This window comes from Ceratotherium simum, chromosome 13 (genome assembly GCF_057802395.1).
Source record: "Ceratotherium simum simum isolate JZ-2026a chromosome 13, ASM5780239v1, whole genome shotgun sequence".
Lineage (NCBI taxonomy): Eukaryota > Metazoa > Chordata > Mammalia > Perissodactyla > Rhinocerotidae > Ceratotherium > Ceratotherium simum.
Window position 1 is genome coordinate 16,794,507 of NC_141912.1, and position 18,587 is coordinate 16,813,093.

General features: G+C 39.6%; 1 protein-coding gene across 5 annotated transcripts in view; it reads right to left on the bottom strand.

The window, feature by feature from the left end:
* KIF13A (kinesin family member 13A) overlaps positions 1 to 18,587 on the bottom strand; it is a 196,498-nt gene that overhangs the window by 21,421 nt on the left and 156,490 nt on the right. For 3 of the 5 annotated variants that reach the window (XM_087438061.1, XM_087438059.1, XM_087438062.1), the window contains 12 exons: positions 17,786 to 17,948; positions 16,331 to 16,471; positions 15,417 to 15,566; positions 13,104 to 13,265; positions 12,400 to 12,573; positions 10,373 to 10,524; positions 8,603 to 8,735; positions 8,261 to 8,407; positions 5,269 to 5,307; positions 3,562 to 3,661; positions 2,191 to 2,317; positions 271 to 326 (listed from right to left, as the gene is read on the bottom strand). In XM_087438061.1, the coding sequence (XP_087294187.1) occupies positions 271 to 326; positions 2,191 to 2,317; positions 3,562 to 3,661; positions 5,269 to 5,307; positions 8,261 to 8,407; positions 8,603 to 8,735; positions 10,373 to 10,524; positions 12,400 to 12,573; positions 13,104 to 13,265; positions 15,417 to 15,566; positions 16,331 to 16,471; positions 17,786 to 17,948 (1,544 nt within the window). The remainder of the gene's footprint in view (positions 1 to 270; positions 327 to 2,190; positions 2,318 to 3,561; positions 3,662 to 5,268; positions 5,308 to 8,260; positions 8,408 to 8,602; positions 8,736 to 10,372; positions 10,525 to 12,399; positions 12,574 to 13,103; positions 13,266 to 15,416; positions 15,567 to 16,330; positions 16,472 to 17,785; positions 17,949 to 18,587) is intronic. The other 2 variants (XM_087438063.1, XM_087438060.1) reach the window with 1 other exon arrangement.

Below are 18,587 nucleotides of genomic sequence, written 5' to 3' on the forward strand. Positions count from 1 at the left end.
GTGTCTGTTAAAGTTTCAGAGCAATAACTGCTTTAATATTTTTGTATGCAGTTCTCAATCTCCCAAGTGCTCTCTTTTTATGATTAAATATACACATCTCTCTTCTAGTGATTCCATATGTCGTTGTTACATATATTTGGTTGGACTAAAAACGTCACCTAGATATGAGTGATTAGAAAAGTGATTTAAGGATCACAATAATGTGGGTCTGAACAGATTACAACCTTTAATTAAACGTGATAACTCCTGGAATATTAGGTGTCTACTCACCATTCAAATCAAGGAAGAGAACCGGTATGTGGGTTTCCATTCCAGGTGGTGGGATCCTAAATTTAATAATAAAATTTAATCGTAACAAAATATATGTTTTATACCTTGGTAGATAATCAAACACCACAGAGGAATGGAAGCAGAAGAGAAACACTGTGGACATACAGGTTCTATTAATGAAATATTTCCACATTTCTTGATATCCCTATTAACACGAATCATGGGAATTATGTGACATATAAAGAACTACCAGTTGTATGAATTACATGTAATTAACTGAAACAAAGATTATTTGAAGGCTTTCTAAAAATAACTCTAGTGATGGGAAAAAGGGAAGGGGATGTTGTTAGAGTGGGAACAGGGAACAGGATCAGAACCCAGAGGAAGTAAAGAAAAGGGACAATATTTAAAAAGCTCAAAGGAGGAGACAATGCAAGACGTGTGAAAGGAGGCGGGGTCGTGTGCAGGAAAGACCAAAGCAGTATTTTATCAAAGACTGGCCCACTTGCATCAGCATTACCTCAGGCCTCTTAAAATGAAAAGTCCTGGGCCCACCTTTTTTCTTCCAAATCAAAATAACTAGGGATGAGACCCAGGACTCTACATTTTACAGACATTCAAGATGATCTGAAGTTGGGAAACACCTCAAATCAAAGAGACTGAGGTAGGAAGAGCTGTCTAGAGAGGGGCTCATGGAGCAGAACAAGACTGGGAATGAGCTGGCTGTTTATAAAAAGTGGCTGGCAGATACCCTGTATGTGACCTACAGGATTCCAGCACCACAGGAGAATCTGCAGGGAGAAACATTAGGTTACAAATTATGTGCCTGCAAATTCAGATTTTCTAGTTTCATAAGACCATGAAATCACTTACAATTCCATTTATCATTCTAGACACAAATAACATCACTAATGTTTCTACACCTATCCAAAAGAGATTATCTTGACATGTACATTCTACGTTCAAAAGGAACCTGATTTCTCTTAAATGCCTAGGACATATCCTTGGAACAAGAATGAGAATGAGAACAAGCAGCAGCAGCAGTTACCATTTAATGAATGGGCACGACGGACAAGGTATTTTTTATATATGATCTCTAATCCTTACAACAGTACCAAAAAGGATCTCCATTAATAGATCAGGAATAAACCCTCAGAGAAGTTAAGGAAACTTAACACTTCAGAGCTGCAGCTGGAAACTAAATCCAGATCTATTTGACTCCACAGCCTAGGATACTATGCTGCTTTTTATGGGCATCAGGATTAATTGATCGATTGATTGACTGTTCATTGTTTATGGAGTGATTAAGTGCTGACTCTATGTTAGTGACAAAACTAAGCAGGCACCAGGGCAAAGAAGAAGATATATTTTCTATCCTCTTCAACTGTATTCTGGAAACACCCTTCTTTCAAGCTAAAACAAGAGAATTTCTGGGGCCGGCCCCGTGGCTTAGCGGTTAAGTGCGCATGCTCCGCTGCTGGCGGCCCGGGTTTGGATCCCGGGCACGCACCCACGCACCGCTTCTCTGGCCATGCTGAGGCCGCGTCCCACATACAGCAACTAGAAGGCTGTGCAACTATGATATACAACTATCTACTGGGGCTTTGGGGGAAAAAAATGAATAAAAAATTTAAAATAAGAGAATTTCTGGAGATCAGGAAACCATGCCCACGTTGCTCATGCAGAGGACTGAGGAGTGTGGTATATGATTCCTGGCCAGGTAATAAATGCTCTCTGGTTCCTGTGAAAGGAAGATGGCTGCAGTGGGGAGGAAAAAAAGAGAAGGCAGCCCTAGAGATGGGTGGCCCTTCCCTGGGCAGCTCATGTTACTTAATATTCACTGTGACAATCTTGGAAAGTCAATTGCATGACTTGCCACAGGCCATCCACACCACCTTGTTTCAGGCCTGGTGGACTTACCAGTCAGCGGGCGCCCCGGGGATGCCACTGCCCGGCGCCGGCACCAGCACAGCATTCCTTTCCTCCGTCAGCCCCACCCACTGCTCCACAAGCCGGGCTTCCCGCTCCATGTCATCCTCTGTTTTCTCTGCAGGACAAAATGAGGGGATGAGCACCAAGAAGGGAGAAAGTACAATTTCCACATTTAAAATAAATAGATTTTTATTTGGTGATGTGTACAAATGACTTAAACATTCACTACATTCCAAAAAAGGATTTGAGGCTTTGAAGCTCAAGCCCAAGATGAGCTCAGAGAGGCCACGACACCAGCTTAAAGGACTGCAAACCAGGAAGAGTAAAAAGAACATTAGAACAGGGATTAGAAGACTTGGGTTATTTTACTGGTTCTGCAATTTGGGGAAGTTATTCAGCAGATGAGTCTACCTTCCTAATCTGTTAACAGGGATAATACAAGTCATGTCTACTTCACACACTTGTTGGAAGGATCAAATGAAATAATGGATGTGACACTACTTTATAAAACCATACACCTTTTTATAAAGATAGAGGATTAAAAAACACCATATACTGCACTCTGCAAAACTAAATTTCTTTTCCTTCAGGCTCATTATGAAAGGGATTTTATTTGATATATTTTGAAATCCTCTTACCCATAATCCAACTCTGGATTACCTGGACACAGTCAAAGTGAGTTTTCATTAGCAGGCTAAGCACAGACACAAACAGACACCAGGAACGCTGAACCAAGACATTTCACAGAGGGAGAATTTTTGGAGCTTCTACATGAAACGGATTAACATTCACGATGTGTCCTTTGGTGCAGAATCAACCACAATGAGTGGATCATGAGGTCAGAATGAGAGACTAAAGGTTGTAAGAGCATATTTCTACTCTAGCATCCAAGCGGCCATTGCCAGCAGAGGCACACTGCGTGGCCGTGGAGGTGAGTGGCCGTGAGTGGAGCTGCAGGCCAGCTTCAGGCCATGCTGGACTAGCTGAGCGCACGGCTACCGCCCAACAGGCGCTGGGGCTGACCTCGCAAGTGCTGCGGTTTCAGAAGTGACCCTTTATCTGCTGTCAGTCCCAGGTTCTGAGCCTGGAACACCTCATACCGAGATATTGGTATGGATAGCATTTGCATTTATCAAAGCGAAATTTGAGTTTAATGTTTACTGTAGTAGTTAGAGTTTTAGGAAAACTTATTACCTTCGAATTCAGAGCCTTCTTAACACTGTATGATTCATTAATATCTATAATTGTTACAAGTTCAAAAAACTAAGATACTATTGTCCAACGAATGGAAGAAAACAACCAACCACCATTGTCTAGAAGTGAAAAGCTATTCCCAGGAAAGAGTTGAATCTCACATACCTTTTTTATTGCTGACTTTTTTAATCTGTTCATCTAAGTATTCTCGTCGTTTGATGAGTGCATCAGACCACTTCTCTCTTACACAGTTTAAGTCTTCTTCCTGACATCAGGGAGGGAAAACATTGTCCTGTAGAATGCATAGACAACTATTTCGTTTTTTAAAAAAAGATGTTTGATTAGGAAACTTTTCATTAGGAAAGGCCATTGAACATTGCTGTGTGATTAATATGCCAGAAAGCAGAGAGGCCTTGGTAATACTGCATGCTGATCAAGGATCTTGTTACTCAGAAATCAGAGCCCCTGAATTTCCAAAAGGATAATTACACTTAAAAGCAAGAGAAGCTCAAACTATACCAGCTGTTGGATGATTCTTACATAGTATGTGCATGTGTGTATTTAAATTATAGCTATTCATTTGAAGGATTTTCAATTCCAAGCAGGACACCATGAACAGAGCCCAAACCATGTAAGAGCAAATGGAATGGAAAACGACAGGCATTTCATAGTTCATAGTTCAATGGCCTGATAACGCGTATTTTCTGAAATGCAAAGAATAGATCAGCAGTGGACCTTTCAAACTTGCCGCAAAGATTTTACCTCCAACCACTACTGCGAGGCTAACCAAAAAATCTCCCATGCAAAAACCCAACATGCAGTCAGCCATGCTTTAAGGTCTCCCAGAAGCAGCCGCTGGACTTCACCGTGAACAACGTGGCAGGAAGCGCACAGACAGCCGCAGGACGTTAGTTAATAGCGTTGCTGAGATCCAAGGAGATGCTGCTATTTCCCCTAAGGTGTGTTTTTGTTTGCTCGTTTTCTTTCTTAGTAAAATTACGAGGAGGGAAAGAAACCCACCAATTCCATTCAGAATTCTCTTTGACTTGCCTAATTCCAGGCTAATCCTCAAGACGTTGCATTAAGAGCAGACACCTGAGGACTTCTGAGACTTGACCTACAATGTACCCACATTTTACAAACAGGAAGGCACACTGAGAAAACATGCTCTGAAAACTTATGTGAAGAATCAGTAGAAATACTGGGAACCAAACCCAGAAAACTTCCTCCCAGTTTGCCACCTTGACATTACTATTATCTCACATTTCATGATAGCAGGCCAGTCAGCACTGACTAGGTGAAATTTCACATTAGCACATATTTTTTTTTTCTAGATTTCCAAAAAGAAAAAACAGATTTAAATTCTTCAGGTTATAGATAACTAAGCTTTGTCCTAACGAGAGAAGAAAACTAGCTAAACAAAAAAAACTATGTTTTCCTATCCAGCAAGAGTCTTTTAAAGTAAAATGGCATATTAAAACAAAACCAGTCTGTTGGATGTAAGGAGATAGTGCAGTTTTGCATAGGAAAGACAAGAATCTGCTTCAAGATTATGGATGGGTAACTGCACAATTTTTAAGATGACCAATTTGACACAGTGATAATGGTCTCAATTAGAAAGGGTCTGTAAGCTAGTAACTGGAGATGGCATAGCAAAAATGCAGTATCTGGTTATAAATTTTGAACTGACAGAGGAATCTACAGAAATAGTATTGTAGCCCTGATTACACTTAAAGCAAATCAAAAGCAAGTGAAGAACTGAATATTGTTGCCCTATAGTCCTCCTGCCTCCTCCCTGCCCTCTGCTTTGCGGATGCTGGCAATTAGCAGTAGCTGTGCCCCATGCCACAGGATTGACAGCAGCAGCAATACCTGATAACTATCCATATCATCACCATCCTCATCATCTCTCTGGTAGGAAAAAAATAAACACAAAGGACATGCATTTTGTTTCTCAAACAGCACACAAGGAAGATAATTCTTTAAGCTTAACACACACAGTACAATGAAAAGCACACACGACGTCAGCATAATAAAACATTTAATTGAAGCTCAAAAAAGGTTTAGTGGATTTAATTCACTTGTCTATAATTACTTAAAAAATTTAAGTTTTGTTCTTTTTTTTAAATAAAGAAAGGAGTCATTAAAAAAAGAACTCTCTTAGATAAGAGGAACTAACACCATTGGGTCAGGCCTTGCTCCACTGTTATGCAAATAGTTGACATATATTTATGGGTGAGCTATTTGGCTGAGATTTAGAACGGATTTAGAAAGACAGAATGGCAAAACTAGACTCTATTGCTTAATCTTTTAGTGTTAGCCCTGAGGCTGCTAAGGCCCTGAAGGATGAAATGATTTAACCCAAGGATCAGACAGATGGTGGCAGGGTCAGACTGGAAGCCAGGCCTTCAGTCTCCCACCTCAGTGCCCTTTTGCCTGCCCCACACCACTCCCACTGAGGAAATCGTCACAGATGAAAGCCCACTGGGAACCCAGGCTATACTGTACTACTGTACTACTGCAATAAAAGCACAGGCCACTACTTTGAATATACGGATCTATCATTATCCACTATTGGATACAGCAGTATCCATACCAATCAGTTGGAAAAAATCAGAACTGTCCTAAACCCATGGCAACATCTTACAATAATTACATAAAATAACAATTTTGGCAAAAACACTTGGCAAAACAAATTCACCATGTTGCAAAATAAAAGGGTTTTAGTTGAGACAATTTTCCTTAGAAACTAGAATCAAGAAATTCCCATTTGTAGAGAATATCCACCCATATGGAAGCAGGCTCTACTCAAAATGAATGCTTGGCCATGTAACATCCTTCTGTCATTTTTCCATGGTTATTGGAAGGTTAATATTCAAACAGGCAGTGACGTGGTCAGTTATAGAAAAGACAAACTTTTTTTTTCAAATGCTTTAAAAATACAGCTCAATTATTCTTATATCTAAGTATACATCAAATTATACTTTTTTTAAAGCACTTTAAAAATATAGTTAAAATTATTCTCTGTGTAAACTTCGAGATACATTTTTTAGTTTGGTAACCATCATTATCATTTAAATAATTCTAACTTATTAAATGGAAGCCTAATACTGAAGTAATTTTTCTTGAACTAATTCCCCATATTAATGAATAAAGTACAAAGAGCTCTAATTTATCATTAATTTTTAGACTAAGGACACACTTCTATTAACTGAAAACTAGTCTGAGCTCTCATGATGTAGAACTGTTGTGAAATCAGCACATTCTGGATTGGCTTGAACTACTGCATCAGAATAATTCTAAAGCACTACGTCAACAGCAACAAAAAGTTACTGGACACGACCTTGAGCATGGCAGCAAAGAAAAATAAAAGCTTTAAAACAGTCACAGTTTAAATTTGCATGGCTGCTACTAAGTTCTTAAAAGAACATACGGCATTGGGGAAAGGGTGATGTTTTAGAGCTCAAATTGTGACAAAGATCAGTTTTAACTCAAGAAGTACAGCTGTTTGAAAAAGGGCAGATCATCAGTCTGTATAATGTTCCTCAAATGGGAACATTTAGTCCGTTAATGATCCATATTCTGGAGGTCACAGTTTAGGACACAGAGATTCAAAGTTTTATCTAAGATCAGAGATTTATTAAGCCACAAAATTTTACTGCAAAAAGGGACCTCAGGGAATTATGAAGTCTACCTTATTGTTTTGGAGAAGAGAAAAAGGGAACGTGAAGTTCAAATTACCCAGACAAGGGAACCATTCAGTAAGACCGACCTAGACTTAAGAACCTGGGTGTCCCCACTCCGGATCTGGCGTTCTTTCTACCAGGCCCTGCAGCCACCCCAAAGTTGATGGCCAAGTGAGGGACTGAACTGGGACAAGAGCACATACAATCCAATTTCCTACTCCACACACAAGGAAAAGTCTGGTGGGGGAGCCTCTCCCAAAATAGCAGACCCTATCCTCCAACCTTGATTCATACTCTCTCAGGCTTTGAGAGCCGGAAGGCCTTCCTTAAGGCCCAACAGTCCAAGCCAATGCTCTTTTTAGCTTTCAGAAAAGTCTTTGCCTGAATGCCACGAATCCAAAAGGAAACTGAGATAGAAGATGAATCATTCTTGAGAAGAGCTGGGTTTATGCCCAGACTCCCCAGAGAAACACTTTCTCTCTGTCATGATAGGGAGAATGTTCCCTCCCTCTCACGTGTGGCCGTGAGGGAGCCAGAATGTAATGGTCTGATTCTTCCCAGTCATATCTGCTGGTAAAGTGGGGACTTCGTGAAGCACATGCATTCTTTCAGGCCACAGAAGTCAAGTTTCCTAATCTTAAAGTTAATTCTCACAGAGTTCTGACTGGTAATATGAAGAACAATTCTTAAAGTTTTCATCTTTTAATTTTTTAAAATGAGAACAGAAGTTTAGTAAATGGAGATTTAATGGACAAAAATGAGCAGGTGGACAACTTTTAATTAAAAAAAAAAAGTAGAGCTTTCAAAGAACTGGTTAATTATGCCAGTGTATGGGGGTAATTTCATATTAATAAAAGTGGATCAGGCTAGGCAGCAATGCCAAAGATCCAACATAATTGGGCTAGATATAAAATAAACCCTGCCTTAAGTAAATGAGTACTATAGCATTAATATGTTTGTGTTTATACATAAAATCATTATTAATCAACCCCAAGCCAATACAGTATTTTAAATCTTGAAAAAAAAGGTAATGGATGGAAATATGAATGGGGGGGACACAGATACATGGTTAAGCCAAGGAGTTCTGTTATATTCCCAAACAGGTCTCCATCACAGATCACTGACTGCCTTAATTCTGCATTAATCAATCTTTGTTATTTCAAATCTGTTTGTCTTACCTGGTAACTGTCCAGCCCTCTTTGGAGCTTAGTGGACCTGGCAGTCACACAGCCAATGGATACTGACAAGACGGCTTCAACCATAAGTGGCAATGTCCCTGAATGCTGTACAGGTTTCACTGTGACTTGCACTCTCCGGGAATGACCCTGCAGAGGTGGGGGTGTGATGGGTGAGTGATGGGGAAATGGGTGCCAAGAATGGGAATGGAGAGGGATGGGGGAGGGGATAAAGGAAAGGAAAAGAATTAGGGAACAAAGAGGCAAATAATTAGAAAACTCCCAGGAAACTGTGTATGAGTGGGACAGAGAGAAAACATGAAACAACAAAAACAAACTTAGTACCTGTCTCAGTTGAAAGATGCCTCCTGTGTTGACATCTTTTGCCTGATGAAGCTCCACTGCAGCGTATTCCCCTAACTCATTCAATTCCAGTATGGAGATCCACATTTCTATTCTCCGAGTTACTTCATTCCACCTACAAAACACATTCCAACAAACAACAATATCATCACCCAGGGACATTATTTTTCTTATTTAACTCTCAAGACAACCCTATGGTGTAGGTTCTTTTTATTTATTTTATCGAGGTATAACTTACATTCAGTGAAATGTCCATATCTCAAGCATAGAGGTCAATGAGGTCTGACAAATGCACACAACCTGTGTAACTCACCCCATCATTACCTCAGAAAGTTTGCTCATGTCCCTCCACCCCAGTTCAACCCCCAACCCTGGCAGGATCCATGTAACCTCACAGATTAGTTTTGCCTATTCCAGAACTTTATATAAATGGAATCATGTAGTATGTACTCTTTTAGGTTTGGCTTCTTTGATTCAGCATAACGTTTTTGAGATTCATCCAACTGGGTATCAATAGTTTTTTTTTTTTTCATTGCTGAGCAATATTCTATTACATGAATAATACTACAATTTGTTTACCCTACTGAAGGACAGTTGGGTTGTTTGTAGTTTGGGGATATTATCAATAAAGCTGCCATGAACATTCGTGTACAAGTCTGTTTGTGGACTAATGTTTTCATTTTTCTTGGGTAAATACCTAAGAGTAGGATTGCTGGGTAATAGAAGAGGTAAATGATCAACTTTACAAGAAGCTGTGACTTTTCTCGCAGACTTTGGCTTGTCTAGTCATTTTCATATTGATGTCTTTTGATAAGCACAAGCTTTTAATTTTGATTATGTCCAACTTAAAACTTTTTTCTTCTGTGGTAAGTTCTTTCTGTGGTCTCTCTTTTGTTTTTGGTGAGGAAGATCAGCCCTGAGCTAACATCCATGCTAATCCTCCTCTTTTTGCTGAGGAAGACTGGCTCTGAGCTAACATCTATTGCCAATCCTCCTCCTTTTTTTTCCCCAAAGCCCCGGTAGATAGTTGTATGTCATAGTTGCACATCCTTCTAGTTGCTGTATGTGGGACGTGGCCTCAGCATGGCTGGAGAAGTGGTGCATTGGTGCGCGCCCGGTATCAAACCCGGGCCGCCAGCAGCAGAGTGCGTGCACTTAACCACTAAGCCACGGGGCCGGCCTCCTCTTTTTTTTTTTTTTTTTTTTTGCCGGGGAAGGCTGGCCCTGAGCTAACATCCATGCCCATCTTCGTCCACTTTATATGGGACGCTGCCACAGCACGGCTTTGACAAGTGGCGTGTTGGTGCATGCCCGGGATCCGAACCTGCGAACCCCAGGCCGTCGAAGCGGAGCATGGGCACTTAACTGCTTGTGCCACTGGGCTGGCCCCCGTGGTCTCTCTAAGAATCTGTGACTATCTGAAAATCATGAAGATACTCTCCCGTTTTCTTCTACAAGCTTTATAGTTTTAGCTTTTACATTTAAGGTTATGACCCATCTCAATTAATTTTTGTGTATGGTGTAAAGTAAAGGCCAAGGTTGTTCTTTTTCCACATAGATATGCAGTTGTTTCAGTTTTATTAGTTGAAAAGACTTTCCTTTCCCCTTTGAATGTCTTCGACGCCTGGTGGTTCCTTTTATCATTCTCATTTCACAAAGGAGGACACAGGTTCAGAGCGAGTCTTGCATTCTTAATCACTGTCTAAGTGCTAGTCTTGACCCCGTGTCTAAAGCTCACAGCCAAGTACAAACCTATCATGCAGTGTTCGTGTCTTCGCATGAAGAGAATCGACTTCCCAGATGGAGCTACCATTTCCAGCACACCGGTGGCCCCATACTTCAATTGCCAGTGCTCCATCTGAAATGAACTCCAGGAATTCTTCTGTTACATTCACCACAAAGTCCTGGGATATGGGAGAGGAAGGAAAGAATGACAAGAATTATGCATAAAAGAATCTGTGAAATTTCTTTTTTACCTTTCAATTGTATATAGATTCACTTTGGAGTATACTGGCCTGATCTCAACCTTAAAACTATCTTAATAACCTTAAACGATGTAACAACTTTAAAACCATAAAGAATCACAGAATATTAGATCTGGAAGGGAAATTATGAGGTAATTTAATTTAACTCCTTTTTCTTATCAATGAGGAAACTGAAGGAAGCAACTTGTCCCACGTCATACTGCTTGTTAGCTAAAGAGCGGAATCTGAGTTCCCTTATTCCTGGGTCACTCTTGGTTCCATAGGACCACTCTGACTTTCAGCTGGCATAGACTAATCAGCACATCAGAAAAAGAACTTCTGATTGTTCCTTGCTATGGCTTAGAAGACTAATAACAGAACTAATTTTATATGATTATCTTCATGACTCAGTGCTCTTGCTCTTAAACTCTCTCACCCCAATTCCTCACTGTAAAAGGTAAACAGGTAAGGGTGAGGAAATGAATACTGAACTGACTGAGAAGTACGGCAAATCACCCAGAACAAAGCAGTAGTCAAGGAACCAAGCAGTTTCCTCCAGCATCTCAGTGGAATCTCCGGTACAGACAACTCTGTGACTCTAATTTCTGGAAAGAGCTGTGCTATATTGATTTAACCTTTTACTATCTACCTTCTTCTTTATTTTATTTGGAGACAGAGCTAGAATTTTGAAAGGAAAATAAACTTAATCACCAATTAGTATAATCTACACATTTTAGAGACCAAAAAAACCCCCTGGTCATACAGTGAATCCAAGGGCTCTGAGACGAGTATTTAGGAAACCAGATGTTAACTAAAATGCACTTAAAGTTCAAGTTTCATCTTCTAAATGAGCAGCTTTATGGATCCAAAGAAAGACAGGGAATATTTAAAAGAGTGTTCAGAGAACAATAACAAAAAAATGATTAATAAAGATTTTGAGAAACAGACTTGGTGAATACAGGTAAAAAAGTGGGCTATTTGTTTTCAGAAAAAGAAAGACTTGACAGTCTTTACATATATGAAATTTTATAGGTGATTATATGGCTTTGTTTTCTAAGTGTAGAACCAGAAAGAATAGGCACTATTTGCAAAAGAAAAGGTTTTGAGTATCTATTAAGGATTATCCAAGGAAAAACAAAATTACACAGAGGCTTGAGTATATCTGTCAGAAGTGGCTTGTTGGCGGTCTGATATGAAAGCCAGGAAAGGTAGCTGATGTCACAAAGTAGGTCCAACCAATAGTCACCAAAACTTCACCTTTCCCATTTTATATTTTCTTTAAAAACTCATATGGTACACTAGAATGCTATGCTTAGAATGCTATACTATATTCAAAAGGATGAAAAATAGCTATAGCAACTTACCTGTTAAGATGTCCACATATATTAAAATAATAAGATGCAATTCTGCAATACGATTATGATCCCATATTTGTAAAAAAAATTTTTTAAGAAGGCATGTCTGCATGACAGTAAGAGTGTGTATCCAAGCCCATTTATGTGTACGAACATGTCTACCACACACATATAGAAGTTGTAGAGAACAGAAAACAGTTTATCAAAATATGTAGCAAACTGTCATTGGTGGTTACACTTCTGGGGAATAAGATTTTGGGTAGAGGTCTTTCAGATTGCATTTTAAATACTTTCAAATTATTTGAATTTGTAATGCAGTAGACTTTGGGGTTAAAAAGCCCAATAAACATACTACGTTTATAAAACATTCTTATGCGGAAAACTTCTAAGTTACAGGTAGAGTTTTGAACCGCGCCAGGTCCACTGCCTCCCGCGTAGCTCGTTTGTAACGGCACCGTACCTTACAGTGAGAGAAGGTCACGGTGTACTGGGCATCCTTGGACTGTGGGGACGGCACCTCTGGGTCCACAACTGGGGCAGCCACTGTAGACTCACACTGGTCCCAGAACGTGTATTGACAGAAGACGAAATTCGAGAGGTTTAAGGGCAGCCCAGTTGCCTCTTTAATTTTTACCTGAAGAGATTAAAAAAATGCAATATAACTCCTATAAAGAAAATATTAAACCATGCATGCTTTTCTTATTTCAACAACCTCAAATTTAAGAGTAAGTGATGAAATAGATCAGTCATCCATTTGACATCTGAAAATACTTGGCACCATTTCAATAAGGGTTCTATCTCTAACGAAATCTGGACCACGGTTCTGTAACCACAGTATATAAACTTGGCAACAAATGCAGACATCCCTCTAAAATTTTCCTAATGACTGAGTTTCTGATGTAGATGCAACCTTTATTAGAAAAGCATGATTCACTAAGAAACATACACTCCTTGCATGTCAAAGACATACAGACTTTTGAAATTTCATGTAACTGTCATCAGAAAGTGTGCTACACTTCTGGAAAAAGTACGGTCCACCATTGTATTTCTTGTCAGAAAGTTGAACTTTTACCATGCTCTATGAAAAACTCACACGATTTTCTATAATATTGTTTTGAGTTAAAAAGGTCATCTATCTGCACCGCCCCATCACTGTCCTCTCACCCGGCATGTCAGTTTTTTGACTCTGTGAATGATTTCCCCGCTGCTGTCCACGACTTCAAGGCTCCCACTTTCACTGGAGTTCTCTGAGGAATCATCCTCCACCACACGCTCCGGCACAGCTCCTGTGACGCGCATCACTTCCACATGGAGGCGCCCTGCAACCTGGGTCAAGGAACCAGAGCACCTGGGAGTTAAGAGGTATCCCATGGACAACACTGACTTGAGACAGAAAGCTCTCTACAACATCCCTGGTGAGCAGCTCCGTAGCTACTGTTTGCCCATTTCCAGCAACAGGAAACTCAACACTCCCAGAGCCAGTCCATTCCATAGCTTGTCCCTCTAATCATCTTGCCTTACTTTAAGCCAAATTTGCCTCCCTGCAACTTGCCTTCGGGAGTCATCTTCATTCTCATCCTTCTTTTGTGGGGCAGCCCATGAAGAGCTTAAAAGCAACGATCATATTCTACTTGAAGTCATCTAGTTTCCATGTTGGTATATTCATTCCCTTAATCATTTGATCAAAATATCTGGCCTCACGGGAATAGCAAAATAAAGACATGGGCTCTGCTGTTAGGGTACTCACAATCAAGCGGGAAAAGACAGACAGGAAAAAACCAAGTAACAACAGCATAGACTAGCTGCTATAACAGAGATATGTGCAGGTTGTTATGGGACAAATTTATCCACTTAACAAACATTTACCAAGAACTGACTCTGTGCCAGGAACTGTGCTAAGTGCTGCGTTATAATAGTAAATGAAACAGACATGGTCACTGGGCTCATGGAGCCTCTATTCTCTCGGGAGTAGAGAAAGGGTATGTAACTCACATGGGGGCTGGGACAGGGTGAAGAAGGGCTCCATGAGGGGGCAAGACCTGTTCCAGGAGGAACAGCATATATACAAAGCCATGAACTTATAAGGAAATGGTTCTTGTAAAACTATTTTTTTTTTTTTTTTAAAGGCTTAAAACTTTCTCACTATCCTGGTGGTTCTCTGGCTAGGTGCTAGTTTATCTTAAAGTTAGTTGCACAGAACTGAATTAAACAATAAGGACTATCCTGAGCATCCTCAGAGTGTTGTAAGTGGTCAAGTTATCTTTCATTACACAGTTTAAGGATGTAATGACTGGAGTGGTGAAGATGACACATGTTCTGGCAGTGCTGCTGTCATCTTAAATAGTGAGGCTCATTTTTAGAGGCAGCTGAGACCCAACTTCCATACAGCAATTGGCACTGGCACCACCAAGGACCTGAGGGTAATTAGTTGATGGTATTTGAGAAGTGAGACAAATATGGAGGAAGTAGTTAAGAGGGAAAGAAAAAGGGAATAAGAGAAATCAGCTAGAAGATAGGGGTTTTAAGCTCTTTTCAATGCTTTTTGAGAATCTAATACGTTTTTAATATGATTTCAGGGGGATTCATGGAACATTCAAAGCCCACCACAGACCTGAGCTTAAGAACCCCTGACTAGGGACTCAGCCACTGAATCCCTTTGCCACAGGAATTGTGCCCATTTTTAAAATGAGAAGAAGCAACTCTAGCCCACTGGTCTTCTAGAGCAGAGCGTTCACAAGGGGGTCACCGCATGTCAAATGTGAGCTGTGTACTTGCACACCACAACTGGAACCTAGGGCTATTTTCCGGGTTCTCTTTGAGCAGAATGGCATCCTATTCTCAGCCTCCTCTAAGAATCACAAAAATTAACTTAGTATTTCAAGTTTGCATGTTATTGAAGGACAAGCTAGGAAATAAGAATGTTACTAAATTTAAAATAATAATATCAGTTGATGAAGTGGATAAAATTAAAAAGTTTGAACTTGAATATTTTCTGAAATGTCTTAGGCCTACAAAGGGCCACTATATCCAAATACCTGAAATATAAGAGTTTAAAAGGGGATAACAATGGGATGGGTAACCCTGTTTTCTTTGAATACTTTGGATTTCAAAATAATCCTCCCAAGTTGTATCTTGTAAAGATCACTCAAGAGCCAGGAAAGAACTCGAGTATATCACAAAGATAGGAGATTAAAAGAGAAATGAATACGGGGCATAGAGCTGAATCTGGTTTCCAAAAAAATTCTAATTTGATGAAAACAAAGAAAAAAATTGTGAACCACAAGTATAAAATGTGTTACAATAATGTTTTAAAACCATGACTTAATTTTGATAATTTTTATTGATATTAGTAGAAAAAAGGATGTAGATCCTGACTATTCACCCTAGTTTCTTGATCTACTTTAAGAACATAACCTAAATCAAATAAAAAAAAAACTTGAACAACCATTATTTTCTCCGAGGCTGGTTTATCCTTACCTCCCCCTGCTGGCTGATGATGGGGACTGCATACTGAAGTTTCACATCGCAGAAGAGACACTCCAAGAACACATTAGCCACGCCAATGAGGTTGTGATTCTCTTGTGCTTCATAGAAAGGGTCACCTCGTTTCCCACAGAGTCGCTTTGCCTGAGTGATAGGAAAGGCAGGTGGGCAGACACGTAGGAAACAAAACATCAACTTAAATAATGTTATTTAAGACTAGCATTTAAAAATTTTTTTAAAAAAAGCATTTATCCAAATAAATTAAAAAGAAGTAAAATTAGAACCATGTCACATAAATAAAACAAAATGAGCACATGGGAGGGGCTTGTCAATTGGGGAACTAAGTGATATGTGTGTGGAGGGCCCTTTCTTATTTACTGCCTCATCTTCCCTATCACACCACCAGCAGCCTTTTTCATTTCATTCCCTGTGCTTTGCTTCATTTCCTTCACTGAGTCTTCTTTTCCATTATTGAGTTCTAAAAAGTGGATTCTGCTCTCTAAAATTCTTCTAGCCAGCCATGATCACAGCTAGGGGAGCATTAACATATGCTGATAAATACACAACCCATGCTGGCTCCATCCCAGCTATTTTTCACAATGACGACACAGCGCAAATTTACTTTCCTCCACTTCATTCTACTTGAGATATAGTGAAAACGCAGCTAAATAAGAATATGCTCTGTGTTCTCTTCATCTAGTTACTATCCCTGTGGAGATCACACGTGATGTTAATGTTCCAACATAGCACTCTTTCCAAGATCACTTTTACTCCACTTTTCTAATATAAATGTCCAAAATACAACTACAAATATCCACTGGCACGTGTGTGTGTGTTCTGACAGTTAAATCACTTATACTCTCCGCTTTTAAGGTGATCAAGTCTCCTTTACACTTTGTCTCTTTTACCTCAGGAACTTTTTCCTTCCATTCTTGATAAAGGTCTCTCATATCAATTAATTTATTCTCCAGCTTCTCAATGGTCCAAACTTGGGTGCTCTTTCCTTTCCTCCTCACCTGAATTGCTGGCTCACTCACTATTGCTCCTCTCTGCATAATGAAGACAAACAAAAACAAACAAACAAAACAAACCTTCTTATCACTTTCTGGATTGTTAAAGCAATATAGATTATCATAAAGTAGCAAGTTTGAAAAAAACAGGTAATGCAAAAGAAGATGAAATTCTACCACCTAGGGAATGTTCTGGTTTATTTTCCATATTCTACGTATACTCATGCACACACTTTTTATTTTTATCTCAATCAGAACCAAACAAAAATATAAACTTCCTATCCCAATCTCTCCACAGATTTTATATTATGATCATCTTCTTGTGTTGTTGTGCTGTTAAATATTCTTCATAAACGTGACTCTTAATGGGAACACAGAAACCCATTAGATGAATGTACCACACATTTGACTAATTATCCTACTGTTCAAACATCATGGCTATTTCAAATTTTTGCTATTATAAATGCCACTATGACAAGCATCTTTGTACAAAAAGCACATAAATCTTTATGTACACTTCTATGACTATGGACTTAGAATAAATTTCTCAAAGAAGAACTCCTTGGGCAAAAGACTAAAACCTAGCAAGATAGACGAGATACTCCCCGACTCACTTCTAGCTTGCTTGCGGGAAGGAAAAATGAATAGATGAAAAATGATTTTTTTCAAAGATTCTTCCTGCAGGAAAAATTTTTCAAGTTGAAATGAAACTTCCAAATGGCCTGCAAAGAGTCCTTCCATGTACATAGAGAAAGGTATCATACTAGTCTTCCTTTCTTGTAGAATTCACTCTTAAAATGTTATTATAACAAAACATACACATGTCTCCCATTTCTGAAGGGGGCATTTACATGAAAGAGAAAAGCAGGCGGGATTACTTATACAGTCATGCACTGCTTAACGATGAGGATACGTTCTGAGAAACGTGTCGTGAGTAATTTGGTTGTTCTGTGAACATCATAGAGTGGACTTTCACCAACCTAGATGGTATAGCTTACTCCACACCTATGGTATATGGTACTAATCTTATAGGACCACCATTGTACACGTGGCCCGTGGTTGACCGAAACATCATGTGGCACATGACTGTACATATATTTCTAGTTTCACTGTTTTAAAGAAAGCATTTAAATTAGCAAGTCCTTCAGCCACCAAAATTCTCATATTCTGATCATAACATATCTAAGGGCACCAGTTAAGAAGCATCCTTACCCACAGAAGTCTATAGAGGAAGTCTTAAAAAAAAAAAAATACTCTGGCTCCCATCCGGATCTCCTCATGGATGCTTTTTGATGTCAGGTTTATATTCTGTATTACAGTATTTACTCTTGTGCATCTTGCTCTCATTCTTACCTTTCTATTGGCACTGAGGTTTGCAGCAGGGATCTGTAGAGTCACCTGGTAGTCGGTGAGTTTGCTCATTTCCTCAGCTAAGAAGTTTGCCTCCCTCACCAAGGTATTAGCTTTAACTAGCTGCTCACGCAGTTTTGCCAGGCTTTGACGGAAGAGTTCATCCCTGTAGTATAGCAGGAAAGGAAATGAGGAAATCTAAAAGAAAAGAAAACTGCTTCCTAGTGAGTCATATTATTAGAAAGTGGTAGAAAACTCCTTTCAGGCAATATTTTTCTTTTTTTTTTTTTTTTTTTTTTAAAGATTTTATTTATTTATTTTTCCCCCAAAGCCCCAGTACATAGTTGTCTGTCATAGCTGCACATCCTTCTAGTTGCTGTATGTGGGACGTGGCCTCAGCATGGCTGGAGGAGTGGTGCCTTGGTGCGCACCCGGGATCCGAACCCGGGCCGCCGGCAGCGGAGCGCACGCACTTAACCGCTAAGCCACGGGGCCGGCCCTAGGCAATATTTTTCAATATACTTTTGCCAAATCACCTCTTAGCCTTCCCTCCTCCCACCAGGATTCGGTGGGCTGTTGGTAACCACTGATAAGGAGAAAAATATGGAGTGACATACCCAAATATCATGTTTTAAATTACATAACATTTGAAAACTACTAGATTTTGATATTGTGATGCAAAAAAGCTAATACAAGAATCCTTCAGGAAAAAGAAATGATGATGATTTTCATGTGCTTTAGGGGTGGGGGATGGGAGTTTGGCAGGTGAAAGAGATCTGGAATTAGAAAGAAGAAAGTGTTTACA